The sequence below is a fragment of the Meleagris gallopavo genome, chromosome 1 (genome assembly GCF_000146605.3).
Source record: "Meleagris gallopavo isolate NT-WF06-2002-E0010 breed Aviagen turkey brand Nicholas breeding stock chromosome 1, Turkey_5.1, whole genome shotgun sequence".
NCBI lineage: Eukaryota > Metazoa > Chordata > Aves > Galliformes > Phasianidae > Meleagris > Meleagris gallopavo.
In genome coordinates this window covers 77,061,569-77,076,451 of record NC_015011.2, presented here as the reverse complement: position 1 = coordinate 77,076,451, position 14,883 = coordinate 77,061,569, and the positions used below count along the sequence as shown (strand labels likewise).

Below are 14,883 nucleotides of genomic sequence, written 5' to 3'. Positions count from 1 at the left end.
TGCATTGTCCAGATGTGTGGCATTGACAGGCTGTTTTATGACTATGTTTTTTACAGCTTGTTTCCACTAAATTTTGTACAACACACTAACATCTGGGCTGTTTTCCTTGGAGCCTCATAACCACTTTATTTACTGCGAAAAAAATAAAATAACATAAAAATATCATAAAAAGTTGTTATACGTTTCTTTTCACTTGTGTTGTCTCCATAATAAAGTTCACCTATGTAGGAAGTGCTGTTGAGGAATAATATAACCATAATATTTTCCTACTTTTGTTTTTAAGCAGCCATCAGCATTATTTATAACCATGGGCTGAATTAGGTGTTACTCAAATGTTCTGACATGTTTCTCTTTTCCCCTCTTGGAGCAATTACAGTTGGGCACATATGGTGTCAATTTTGCTTGCTAACATTCAGACAATGAAGGTGCACACTGCATCTCATTGAACTGTGTCTTGTCTAATACAAACAACACCATTAGCTTTGAGCTTTCAGTTTCTCACCCTGCTTAGAAATTTTCACTTCTCAAGTAAAACCTGGGTAAGTAAATATAGCCATTAAAAATGCTTGTTTGAATAAAACAAAGCCAGAATAGAATTCAGACTATTACAGGCCAAATGACGGTTTCATACAAATGAAAACAAAAAGGAAGAAGAAAATCTGGTATAACTTAGATTTTTCTGGAACACGTAACAGGGAAACAAAACAAAATATTAGTATTTATAACCTCCCACCACCAAATACTCCTCCCACTTCAAAACTAATAAATCTGGTAATCTCTTTAGCACACATCTAAGAAAATGCATAATGGTAAAGCTCAGTTTTGTTTTACATCTTTTGTAGTCTGAGTAAGAATAGTTTCTGGTCACTATCTCAACAAACCAACCACAGAAGGCTTCTGGAAAGATTCCTAGTGAATTCAGAGTCATGGCAGAAAACCAATGATATGTTAAGAGCAGACTTAAAAAAGTTCACAGACTCTAGTCACCGTAAAAGCTTCAAGCCATTCCAACAAAAAAGTGTAACTTAGAGCTAGCTAGAGAAAATCAAAGCTCTGAAAGGAAGACAGTTTGCTAGAAATACCACATTAATTTCCCTTAGAGAATTTTTTTTTTTTTTTTTTGCATAAATGGTGTTAACAGCTTATGCAAAGAAATGCTTCTTAACTGCCTAATCTAGATGAGATGCTCATTTCTTGATGCACAATAGAGAGGAAATGAAGGGATTCTGGGAGGTTTCCTGAAAAGTATATATAGTAACCCAGCTTGATGGCAGTTGCTGATTTATTGTTCATGGAAGAAGGAAGGAATGCACAGACTCTTACAATCCATTCCTCCTGAGAAGCTTGAAGCACTTTATCAGTTAGATGCAATGCATCATGACTTTTCCTATTTTGTAGACAGATAACACAGAAATTAAGAGACATGTCCAGTTCGTTATAGAGCTTGGACAACTCTAACAAGTTCCAACAACTGGGAATGACAATTTTTATGTTAAGTGTTAGAAAGGTATAGACCAAACTCTCTTTCACATTCTACTACTGTGGAGTGAGGTCAGACAAATAAGATGAATAAAATAAGCATCCAACATTTGGCAATAAAAAGAAAGTAATCAGTTTTTCATATAGCAATGTGAAATCTGCAACATGCCTAAGGAAATAAAAAACAATCCTTCATCACTGCTTGTTTAAAGATAGAACATAAATCAATGCACACAGAGCAGATAAAAGAATTTATTACATGCATGCACGTTTTCTTTATTTGTGGCCCTGTGAGTTATTCAGGTGCCTGGCATAAACAACTAAGAATCCACTGAGCCTCAGTAACAAAAAGCTGAAGACAAAGACTTGGTAAGAGTACAGAAAGAATCTTTTGGGATACTATGAGGTGGATTCATTTCAGATTGACTATACTTTATCCTGCCAATGATGACCTTTTCCTTATGTAAGAAACCATGGAAACTTGGACAGACAAATTCAGTTAGGTAGAGCCTCTTTTCCTTTAAAGGAAGAGGAAACTTAGCATTCCTCACACAGCAGGGGTCACTTTTGTGAAGTGCAGAAAGGCTGCAGTGATGCAGTATTTGATCTCATATGGTGGCAGTATGAACCATGCAGAGACTTAGCTGCATGGTGCAAAGGGCATGCATTTCAAGCCACTCAAACATTTCACGAGTGCTTGTAGGTGATACTATACCACTGGCATATGCTGATGTTGTTGAGACTGGAGGCAGGTTTTAAATGCTTAGGAAACATTTAAAGTCTGAGCCTTCATCTTTTTTTAATTTGCCTCCTTTTCAGTATAGCCTATTCAGCTCAACTATGCCTGCTACAGCATAATCAGAAAAGCACTTAAATTACCAATTTTCACAGCTTTGTCATTACATGCAAGATAAACTTGCTAGAGCCCCATCTTTCCCCCTGTTCTTGAAACTAAGAAATTAAAGTCATCACATATATGTCAGATGCACACACATAATGGTTCCTACCAGAAACATAGTTCCTTCGCAGTACAAATCCCTTTCTAGATGATGCAGTGAGTCAGTAAGCTATCTTTAGCAGAAGAGGCTATGTGGATTACATATACCAATGAAGACAATTTTTACTGTTCAAATATGTATTTTTTGAGCAAGCTAATGAAAGAAGGAAAAATAAGCAATCTTCACTTACAACAATCTGCCATCAGATTAGTGTGGTGCTGTATTGTGAGAATCCTTTGTAAGAAGCTTTCAAGCCAGACTATGGAATGAAAGCTGCATGCCATCTGAAAAACTTCTTCTGTCCAAAGAAGACATGTGTATGCACAGCATAAATATTTCTGAATCTGGTGATAACGTTTCATTTACAACAGCATACTGTAACATCATTTTGAAAGAATACCAGGAGGGCCTTGAGCTGACAAAAAATTTCTTTGAGACTGCACCTGCAGTTCATCGAAACGTAATTCAGCCTGTACTGTCAGACCATTCCCCTTGTTTCATTTTTGCCTCTCAGAAAGTCTTCCCAATTATGATGTCAAAAGATTACTTTTTTAGTCATCGTCCTTCACTGGTGAATAAATGACTCACAATTCAAGGTGAGCTCAAGGATCACCTAAATCAGTACATCAAGAGTGTATCTGAAAAGAGCTCCACATAGAGCTTTTGTATCCATTAGGTAGACTAACAACTTAAACCAAATCAGTGAATCACCTTCATTAATCAGTAAAGACACTATCAACATGTATTCCAGAGAATTTTAAAAACTAATAAAAGCAAATTTAAAGTCTTTCTTTCACCTAGTGTCCCTCCAAGTCTAAACCCTAGTTTTCAAACAAACCTACTTAAATAAGACTAGGATACTTTCACTGTTGAGCAATATTGAGCAAATATGTATGCTATTCATGTATTAAATATCTGCCTTTCTATTGTGGAATAATTTCTCAAACCAACAGCAATGGCTGTTCATGCCCTATTAAAATATGTTGAGTGAGTCCATTTTTGCCAAATCACAATACAATCTAATCTGGTGAGCAGAAACCTAGCTAGAAATATATATCAAAAGAAGGTCTGTGCTTTAAATCTCTCTCTACAGTCAGTGTGCAATCTGAGGGGATCACAGAATCACAAAACAACTTGGGCTGGAAGACCACCTAGCTCCAACCCTCTGCCATGGGCAGGAACACTTCCCATCAGATCAGGCTGCCCAGGAGTCCATTCAATCTGGGCTTGAACACCTCCATGGATGGGGCATCCACAGTTTCTCTGGGCAGTGTGTATCAGAACCTTCTGAGTGAAAAATTTCTTCATTATATTTAATCTAAATCTACCCTCTTTTACTTGAATGACATTCCCTCTTGTTCTGTCACTACACTCACTGATAAGGAGTCCTTAGCCAGCTTTCCTGCAGGCCTGCTTTAACTATCAAAAAGACTACAAGGTTTCCTTGGAGTCTCTTCTTCTCCAGGCTGAACAAGCCCAGTTTCCTCTGTCTTTCTTCACAGGAGATGTGCTGCAGTCCTCTCCATGGCTTCTTCTGGACCCTCTCCAACAGCTCCATGTCTTCCTTGTGCTGGGGGTCCCAGGTCTGGACACAGTACTGCAGATGGAGCCTCATAAGAGCAGAGTAGAGGCGGACAATCACCTCCCTCTCCCTGCTGGCCACCCCTCTTTTGATGTAGCCCAGGATACAGTTGGTCTCTCAGGCTGCAAGCAACAGTGTTTGCTTGTGTCAAGCTTTTCACCCACCATTACCCCCAAGTCCTTTTCCACAGGATATCTTAACAGGTTTAATCTAAGCAATACAGGAGAACTTTCTAAGACATATACGTACAGTGCATGTGTGTCTTACTATTACAAGCAGGCAATGTTTAAAGGAAATACAAACAATTGAATAACACAAATTAAATAAAAAAGAGAAAATACATTACATAAAAATTAGGATGACTTTTAACTTCGGCTTTATTAAAGATCTCATACAACCATCTATGACATATTCTTCCAATGCCTCCCTGGCCACCTAACTGCTACCAAACCTAACTGCTCTAAGGAATTAAAAAATATAATGTGAATATCCAGTGAGCAAAAGGATTAATCATCAGCACTGATATCTCAGCAAAGATGAGCTTCATGGAAAGTAAAGATTCTCTCATATGACCCTTTAATATCTGTTCAATTTTAACACTCTAACTGGGGAGAGATAAAATGGCATTTAAGTAATTCCTGAGGAACAACTAAAGAAATCAAAGCTCTCTAAATAGAGAATATATACCAGTCTGCTGATGATATGTGATATGTTTTCAGAAGAAGAGATATATTGCTATGATCAAATCTTGAAACATATACATTTCAGTAGTATAAATGTACTCAGCAAACCTTTTGAGGAGCAAAATATTTTGTGTTTCTGAGAAATACATTCTTTCTAGTAACTTCAGCCAAAAGGATTCACACAGTGAACTTCACAGAGCTGAAGTCATGTTTCTCTGATATTGTATCTGGCAAGGGAGAGAACCCAATAAGACAAGGAACAAAAAGATTTAAGAAGTGAAGTTGTCTCATCAATCCTTGTGCTGGCAGAACCTGCCTAGTTGCCAGTTTCCTGTGAAACCTAACAATCTGTGAGACGGGAAGTCCCAATGGCCTTATGGGGCTTGGCACCACAAAACTCCTCAGCAGCACTTTTCCACTGTGGTCCATATTTGCATTGGGCCTTAAGCACTTCTTTTTTTCCTTCAATGACATTGGATTCTGTGGGTATTTACTCTACTTGAGAAATATGACTCTTAGTTAATCCCTCATAGTCACCTGATATTTTGAAGGCAACAAAACAAGAACAGAGCTTCCTTTTCCAAAGGGTCTCTACCAGTTCCAAGATCGCTACAGACATTACTGCTATTTGCTTAGTTACACACATATTTCAACAAAACCTGCATGGAAACACCAAAAAAATTTATACCAAGCTGCATGCATGTTGGAAACAACTATTTACCTTGTAGGTGCTTGGCAACAGGCGAGATGAAAACCACTGAGAAGCTATTACCCATAGCAGAACCTAAAGTTCTCTACTCTTCTTCGGCCCTAGCACATCTGTAAAAGGCATCTTAATTCATAAAAATTCCCAATAATCTCTTGAGCATGTATACCTATACAGTATAAAGACAAAGTGCACTAAAATAAATAAAATTCTAATAAAATGCAATAAAATTCTGTTAACTCTCATTCAGACAATTGCACGTGATAAAGGCTGACCTGAGAACAGTTCTATTCTATTATAATATTTAAGATTGCAGTATTTGTTTTGCTCTGTACTGGCCTTCAAAATTAAAATTAAATTCTTTTATCCTTCTGAGCAGTCAGCGTGACTGCTGAAGTGATTTTTACTATCAAGCATTCTCAACACAACAATGACACGTGTGTGAAAAGTTCTGGCTCTTGAACTATTCCATTTTACAATCACTTTTTGATGTAATTTTTGTTCTACAATGGAAAGAAAACAAAATCTAACTTTTACTACAAAATAAATTCTAATCACATCATCTTTTGACTTTGAAGGCTAGATTTTAGATTGACGATCTCTACTTTCGAGAAAGCATAGTCTTGATCTTAACCTTTCTGATGGTGTTTTGTCAAAACATACACTTTCACAAAAACAATTCACCTTTGATCATATGTTTCTACAAGAAACCAAAAGGGATCCCTAACAATACTCCTTACTTGTGTTATTTCTGAAACTTGTTTCTTCAGTAACACATATCCTGGCTACTAATCAATCTTTGCTCTCCTCCAGCTGCCACAAAACTCACAAGAGCTTATGCCTTCTTGGGTAAAAATACTCTTAGTAACAAGTATTATGTCTGCAACATTCAGAGTTTTGTTTCCACATCGAGTTATTAATCTGATGTAAAATCCAAGTTAAAAAGCATTGCATATATCAACTTTATGCAGCAAGAATTAAGCACAAGAAATATATAATGTTACAGAGGTACTCTAGGCCATTAGATTGCAAAAATACCAAAGTAGGGTAGAAAACTGTACAGCTAAAAGGGGGATGTGGAATCATGAATGCAATTAGGGACAAGAATCTAATGGATGACAAAAGAGTTAATGGGAAGAATCACTACAGAGGACAGTGAGAATTCTTATAATAGCAGAGGCTAATGGGCTAAAGATGTTGATTTTCATTTCTACTCTTTCAACAGCAAGATGTCTGATATATGAAGCTACTTCATTCAGGATAGTATGATAAGAGAGATTCATATCACTTTTTCACCAAAGGTATGATATCATTAGCCGTATTACATTAAAAAAAACAAACAAATATAACACAATAAAACCAGTAGCTCAGTTTTTCTACACTATAAATTTATTTTAAGATCCTATAGGCAATATAGATGCATACCCTTGTTCCTAGTTCCCTTTCCTTTTCTTTCTTTTTTTTTTTTTTCCTCTCTTCTTCAGTGAAAGTATTGTTAGAGACAGATAGCAGAAAAAAAGGACATCATGGGAAAAAACATAGAAAGGTATGAGGTATTTAGGACCTACTGAAAAAAGGATACAAACATTGTTTTGAATTCCTGAATGCAATTCATGCCACTGAGGTGAGGAAGTATTAGAATAAGACAGCTTTGACTATTTATGCACATCAGCACACACACATATATATGCATACATGAAAATGTTCATAATACAATAATAGCACCTATGCCAGGAACTACATGCTGAGTTCCCTTTCAAAGTGGATCTCTTCTTTTTTGTGGACACTGTGGTATCACTAACAATTACTTCAAACAATCTTACCAGCAACAACTCTTACCGCATAAATCTATATTCCACATACTCCAAGCAAAAAAAAAATCCACAGAAATGCCTGAAGTAAGACTAGTTTAAATCTATCATTTTCTGCCAGAATTCATTCAGTTTGCTCCATTTCAGCTTTTTCAATTTTTACTGCCCTGCAGTAGATCTTAATATTTCAGGTAATGAACCCTGAGTTAGAAGTGATAGGGTGGGAATCTGCTTCACTTATCCCAGGAAAACTCAAGGATACTTCTGATCCTGCTGTTATTAAGGCACGAAGTACTATTAATATTACACAAATTCCCAAGGATTCTGACAGCACAGTCTTGGGGGGGAAAAAAAAACAAAAAACCTCCACCAACAACAAAACCCAACCACTAAACAACAACAACCAAAAAAACCAACAAGTACCCTATAAACAATTTTAAAGGAAGGCGAGATTCTGTTTCTAATCAATAACCTTTTAGTCTTCAAAAATGAGCTGTACAAAACATGCACTAATTAAGATTTACATGCAAACATTTAATTTAATTGGATTTTGACAGGAAAACTGTGCATACGATGCTTATCGGTAGAAGGTTTGATTTGGGGATCTCTTTGGGTTGTTTTGTGAAACTGCAAATAGGTAAATACCTCTATATGCCTGTCTATGTGTGTCAATATGAGTTAGCTGTTATGCATCTTCACTCAAACAATAAAATTGGCACATTCTCTGCTTCTATCAGTCCTCAAGTGTGAGGTATCTGAGTTGATACTCCTTCTCTGCAAGCAACAAGGTACAATAAAAATCAGGTTTTCTATGAGAACCATTTGCTGTGCAGAACAGGTTCTGTGTTCAGCCAATGATAAAAATTTATAATCAATATATTCTATTCTTGTAATCAATATATTCTCTTCTGTTTAAATATTAATAGTTCCTGTAAGTGACATGCAAGTTACATACTACATACTACAACACTCAGCTTTGGTTCTACAAAACCTGGGACTAACTTCCAAAATAATTATTTTCAACATATTAAGACTATTCTATTTAAAATACTTAAATTATTTGGGAAAAGACGAAGTCTTCAATGATAGGATTTCTGGGACACAATAAAGATAGGAATTATATATAACGTATTGGAAAACTCATTATACAAAGTATTTGGCTAACAACATAACATGAGAAAGCAATATGATTTGACTTTGTAAATGACAAGAAATGCATCTTAGAACAAAGAAAACAAACCAAATTTAAAACACAGAGAACCTGAAAAGTGGTAACTATGGGAAGGACTCATTGGTCAATGGTGAACCATTTGATTTAAAATTTGTTCTCAGTGCAAGGCAGTACCTAAGACAACTTTTACAAACTTCAGACTTGTCTACAAACAGCTATCAAATAGGAGTACATGGATTATGTTACATTTGTATTTGATACATATTCAACAAAACCATTAACTCCACAATGAAATAAAACTAATTAATTGTGTTCATTACAAAGATTCACAGAAATTACTTGAGAACTGAAAAACATGAAGGAGTCTATTACACATTGCCAAAGAAAGAGAAAAAATTGGGAAAATTTGAACTGAATTTCAGATTTTTTATATTGAGAAGATTAATTGCAAGTTTTCCTTTGATCTAGAAAGCATGACTTTTATGCACTGAAGCATGCATTCACAATGATATTCGAAGTAACTTCTATCAGGAAAGGTTTTCCCTGAAATAAATTAAAGTTATAATAGATTATTGATTGTTTTTAATCATTAAGAAAAAAAAATATCTGATTTTGATTTTATATGTTTTAAGACATTGTTTTTGAAAAATAACCCGCTGAGACCAGTGGTACAGGTCAGAATAATCACTTCTACCAATGAAATCTATCTATTTATTTATTTCACACAAACTGGTGATAGCTGTATTAATAAAAAATAAAAAATCCAACTCTTGGTCTATAGCGTTGACAACTTTTCTTTTTGTCAGTAGCTTTTCTCACTAAAAAAGAACAGTTGAAACAAGTTAGGTGTGATATTTTGCGTATATGTATTAATTTATGTATTTATGTAACATAACTATGATCTCTTGGGAAAATATATCAGATTTACAATTGAAAAACAAGTTTGAAATTTTCACTCTTGAACAGAAATTTAGCTATCCAACTCTTAGACAAGTGACACAACTCCTAATTAAACGCTCTTATAAGCTAAAATAGAATAAACCAGAAAAGTGTAAACCTAAAATACTATACTTCTAACTACCCAGCAGTTCTCAGCCTCGACTGAGAAGAACACATAGAGCTTTGACTTGGATTTACTAATGATGAAGAGAGAAGGAAAGTCTTCCTTTCAAAGTCCCATGTATATCAGGGAAAGGAAAGATGGAGGGGAGAAAAAAGAAAAAAAAGAAAAAAAGAAAAAAAGGCATCATTAAAGATAGAGCAAAGGAAGAGAAAAAATAAAATAAAATTACAGGAAACTTTCATTTCAACTACCCAAACACTTCCACTACATTTGAGGTCCAAAGCCCAAATAGTTTATTAATCTTTTCCTTTCTGATTCAAATGTCTTCTTGAACCATAGTCTTCTCTCAATCCCTGAAACCTATGGATTTGCTGCTATCACAGACTTTACTCTAGTTTTTAAATGGCCTCTTCTCATGGTTTATGTTCATCTTTTCTGCAGAAAGGTCATTATAACCCACATTTAAACTTTTTTAAGCAGATGATGAAATTACTCTTGTCTAAAAGACTACTTCATGCCTAAGAGATTTTCTATTTGCATTCACTTATACCTGTCCTTAAGTCTAGTAAGGATTTCTAGAGTGCACTCTGTGCTGTTCACACTGCCTCCTATCATCCCCCATATCAGTAGAATTACCTAACTATTCAGTGATTAATGAGAAATATCTAGTTACAGCTGTTTCATTTTGCTTCAGTTGCACAGCATTCTGGGATGAGAATGGGCTAGAATTTGGGTTTGGCCCCTGATTTGATGATATTTTCCTGTTTGACAGTGGTAGCTAGGAGCCATTAATTTGGCTGTGAGAAAGCAGGGCTAGTATATTAATTCTTTTATGTAATGGAATAAAGACATTTTTAATTGCAATCCAGTCTTTTTGGCTACACAGGATTCCCAGACTAGCTTGTCGTGGAGATAAGTTCAAGCAGAGTAGGAAAGAGTGCTGCTGCTACAAGGTTTCATCAGAACAAGGGCACATTGTGAAGGCAGCATTCTGGGATGTACATCCAAACAAAACTGTTCTCATCTCTACCACTTGTGCCTACTTCATCTTTCTATGATCCTTTATCTTAGGCACCTGAGCTTGTTTGAGAGAACTACTAAACTGTTTCACATCTCTCACTCCCCCATGCCCCTCCCTCTCATGGCCACATCCATTATTCAGCTGTATATTTGCAGCAACCCTGTTATCTACTACCAGTCTTTTCACATTTAGGGACTGCATGAGGTTCCATCTTCTCTTAAAATCTTTTCTTACCATGGTACTACTTTCCAGCTCCAGCTTATTCCCTTCTGTGTATGTGGCAAGAATCCTTCTCAAGATTTCCTGAGTAATGTAAGGACAACATTCCTAACCCTGCCCTTTTGAGTATGACAAAGCTGGAAAACAAATGCTGTAAGGAAAAAAAAAAAAACTTTCCATACCTATAGCCTTTGAACTGAATCTCACCAGAATTTTCCAGAAAAAAAATAATTAAAAATAGCGTGATGAACAAAGCCAGTACGGAAAATTTAAGCTTGAAAAGATTTTCAAAAATCAACATATGGAAACTGAAACACAGTCTCATATTTTGTAGTGGTAAAGCATCATAATTACATATAACATTACCCATCCTAACAGAAAACTTACAAAACAAACAGGTACGTAAGCAATAGAAGATACATACCTCACATATATAATACATATATTTTATTCAAAATACATAGGTCTTTAGGTCTTGTCTGTTAGAAAATCTGTATATGAGAAATAAACCTGACTCAATATGAAATCTGTTAATATTTTACAGGAAATGCAATGTTTTTCTTTCCATTAAAAAAAAAAAAAGGACATATTTATGAGATAATTAGCCTAACATCATTTAATTAAGTGCTGGAAATAGCAATAAATTACAAATCAGGCCTCCTACTCCTCCTCAAGTCATTTCAGAGGAAGAAAAGCAGATAGACACTAAATTTCAAAATCTTTTAGCTATACATCCATAAGCCCTGCTATTATCCTCTTCAATTTGTACAATAAGTTATATGAAATCAAACACACTAAGATGTTAAAAGCCCTGAAGGGAAATAATTTAGAACAGACAAAAGGAATTGCTTTGCTATGATATATATCTAGCTTGCAGTACACCAACACAACAGTTTGTTAATGTTTCTTGACTTAGAGCAGGTGCTGCAGACTGCTACATTGGAACTTATTAAAACACCCAACATCTGAGTAGACACAATTTGCAGGAGCAATGGCATGGGTAACAGTGTTGCTGTTAATACCATTAACAGCCATGCTAATATGCATCAGTCATCAGTCTGAAATTCACTTCAGATGCATATTTATATATTCAAAGACCATTAATGGTTTAGTAATTTAATTTACTGTATCACTAGAAATGAATATGCACCTGCGGAATGTACATATTCCTTAAGTGTGTTGAGTCCCACAGCAGAGAAGAACTGTATGCAGCAACGTCAGAAATGCTCCTCTCTAAAGAGCTTTTCATAGCTCTGCATTCTGGGCTAGCCTCATACTTGTTTATCCCTATTGCAGCAAAAGCTTTGAATGCACAGACTGTACGTGGACTTGAAGCACACACTCAGGAGCAAATTTCTGCCCAGAGAGGCAGGATCTTAATGCTTGTGGCAACATGATCAATCTTCTAATTTGCTACAGCCAGAAAGGAAACTGAGTCCAAGCAAAAGGTCAGAAGAGGCATTTTATATTCTCTGTTAAAGGAAGGGAGGAAAAAAATGTCTTTGAGGAATAAAGAAAGTAGCTAATGAGACACAGCACTGACAGCTGGAATTTAATAAGTATCCACTTCACAAGGAAAATTGCTCTTAGTAATTAAATACAGGTATCATACAAAGCTTCTGCTTAAAACCAGACTTCAAAATCTTTCTGTCAGTAGGACTGAAAGGGTTTTACATCCCAGGTAATATAAGGGTGGGTTTGCCTGGGAGGCTGGTCCTAAACGAAGACGGTTAATTGCATAAAATTCACAGTCATGTCAGTGGTAAATAATTCCAAAGGGACTTGTTCAGATAGAAGTCTGGCATTACTGAAAAACAGACTGCAACTAAAAAGACCTGTTATAAAGTCCACCAAAATCCGAGACATATAAAAACTTTATTAGTCATTTCAGAACTAAAATGCAAACAAGATCTTTTTAGAGGGATCCAAAATTCTTTATGTTCCAGGTCTGTAGGGCCATAAAACTCTACCTGAGAAAATTTTAAACAATCTTCTAATTAATCACAGAATTTTATAGCCTCTCACAAGCTGTACGTAAAACATTAACAAGGTAGGGAGAAGGAAGTCCTCTTTGTACTAAGCATGACTCCCAACTCCAATGACATACCCCACTTGACGAATCAGGTTAGAATTTAACATCAAACTGAGATTATAATGGATACTAGCACACAGAGCTGGTGTTTCGTTTATGGGCTTGCATGCCAATAAATGAAGGTATAAGTCTCTAAATTACTGTGAGCATCTGGAAGAGCAGAGTCTAATATTTTTCTGTAATTTTTACCATCAAAATAGGACCACATAACATATTCCTAATAAAACTAGTATCTCTAAAAAGATATCTTGATTCTCACCTAATTAATAGTCCAACAGAAATGTGTTGGTATGAGAGAAAGAAAGCAGTTAAGTATCTAAACTAAGCTGAGTGATTATACCAGACACATTCAGTAGAACTGCATTTACTCTAGTATGTATAACATAATTACACAGCTGTAATTACCTCAATGTAAGAGCGCTGACTTTGCAATATATGTTTTAACTTACCTCATAGAACATAGGCACATCTTTAACCTTTTTCCCCTTTTGACTTCCAGATTCTGCAATCTGCAAGGAAATAAAGCATTCTGCTGTGATCAGATTCTAATTTTAAACAAATTATTTTACTTGTTATTGACTATTGTAAATCATCTTAAAGTTCCTTAGGGAGGGAGCTTTGATGAGCACCTTGGAGAAAAGTCTGAAGAAGACTTAAACACTTACAGGGAGCAAACCAACTCACATAGTAAGGTTCTCTACTTCCATTTTTAACTCCTATGAAGTAGTGTAAATTTTAAAATTTCCAGAGTAATTCATTTATGGTTTGGTTTGTTATTAAAAGTTCCTTTCTTGGAATACCTGTCTGAAGATATCTTCACATGTTACCACGCTGAAGAGCTTCCGCTGTGGCACCTGCACAGCAAGGGACAAGGCCTTTGTGTGAATTTCATCCTCAATTCTAGCTCCCACCACAAAAGCGATGCTAGGCTTCCAGTCATCCTACTTTCCAAAATAAAATATTTAATGCATTAGAACATGAGCACACAATAAAGCTTCTCTGCAGTTTGAATGAGTGAGCACGTAGACATAATGACTTTATTTAACACATATTCATTATCATATGAAACACACTGCAATAAAGTGTACAACCCGCAAAAGTACATACTGATTTATTCCAATTATTTCTGCCATCAGGTGGCAGCATTATGCTATGGAAAAAGCAAGAGCCCAATAATACTAAAACACCTTAGAGGCAGACACTGCATTGACACGTTACAAAAGTGAAATAACTTTTGCATGTCATTTGCACATTTGAGAATCTGGTAAACAAAAAGGATGTAGAATTTAAATGTATGTATTTATACTGTTGGCATTAACTATTTGCTCTAGAAAAATGAAAAAAAAATCCAGCTTCCTCATCCTGGAAAAGAGAAACTGACTGGATACTATTTTCTAAAAAATGTAGCATTGTTTGTACATTTTATAAGGATCTGTCTATTCATGCATTCTTACAGTTTTTCACTACATATTTTTAACAAAGATAAATTTTGTCCAAATGGGTAATTTAAGCAAATCTCCACTTTTTTTACTCCAACCTACTGGAATCCCTTTCAGAAAGTGAGTGGTCATCTCCAACACATCTATAGCTCTCTCTAGTGTTTTTTATCAGAATCAGTGACACCTGAACTGGTGGCACATGAACCAGAAATACATCTGGGAGTTGTGTTTTCCTCACTTCAAGACACACCATGTTAAATATATTCTATTGCAAACCTGCATGTTTAAACTGCAAGGATATCAATGAAACTTCATTAGGGTCAACACAGAAACAGTTTCAGCAAGTGGTCTAAGCAAGATCTAAATGGTCCGAAGACACTGTCATACTGGACAGGAACAGGCAAGCAGACTCATGTTATTCAGCGCACATCATGCTAAAGAGAAATTTAAGAAAAGCTAATTGTTCAGGATTTTTATGAAAATATTTTCATATTCATATATCATGAAAAATGCATACAAAAATGCTTGCAGAACAATAGAACAAAACTTGAGTATATAGTAAAGACAGGGAAAGAACCTTTCAAAGAAAAGAAAAGAAATGAATATGATAAAAGGTAAG

The 14,883-nt window shown here is 35.5% G+C and overlaps 1 protein-coding gene across 1 annotated transcript in view; it reads right to left on the bottom strand.

Annotated features, from left to right (window-relative positions):
• Window positions 1-14,883, bottom strand: part of SPAG17 (sperm associated antigen 17) — a 100,982-nt gene that overhangs the window by 79,841 nt on the left and 6,258 nt on the right. Inside the window, exons 2-3 of the mRNA XM_031554714.1 lie at window positions 13,626-13,766; window positions 13,275-13,334 (exon numbers count right to left, since the gene is read on the bottom strand). Coding sequence (XP_031410574.1) covers window positions 13,275-13,334; window positions 13,626-13,766 — 201 coding nt within the window. The remainder of the gene's footprint in view (window positions 1-13,274; window positions 13,335-13,625; window positions 13,767-14,883) is intronic.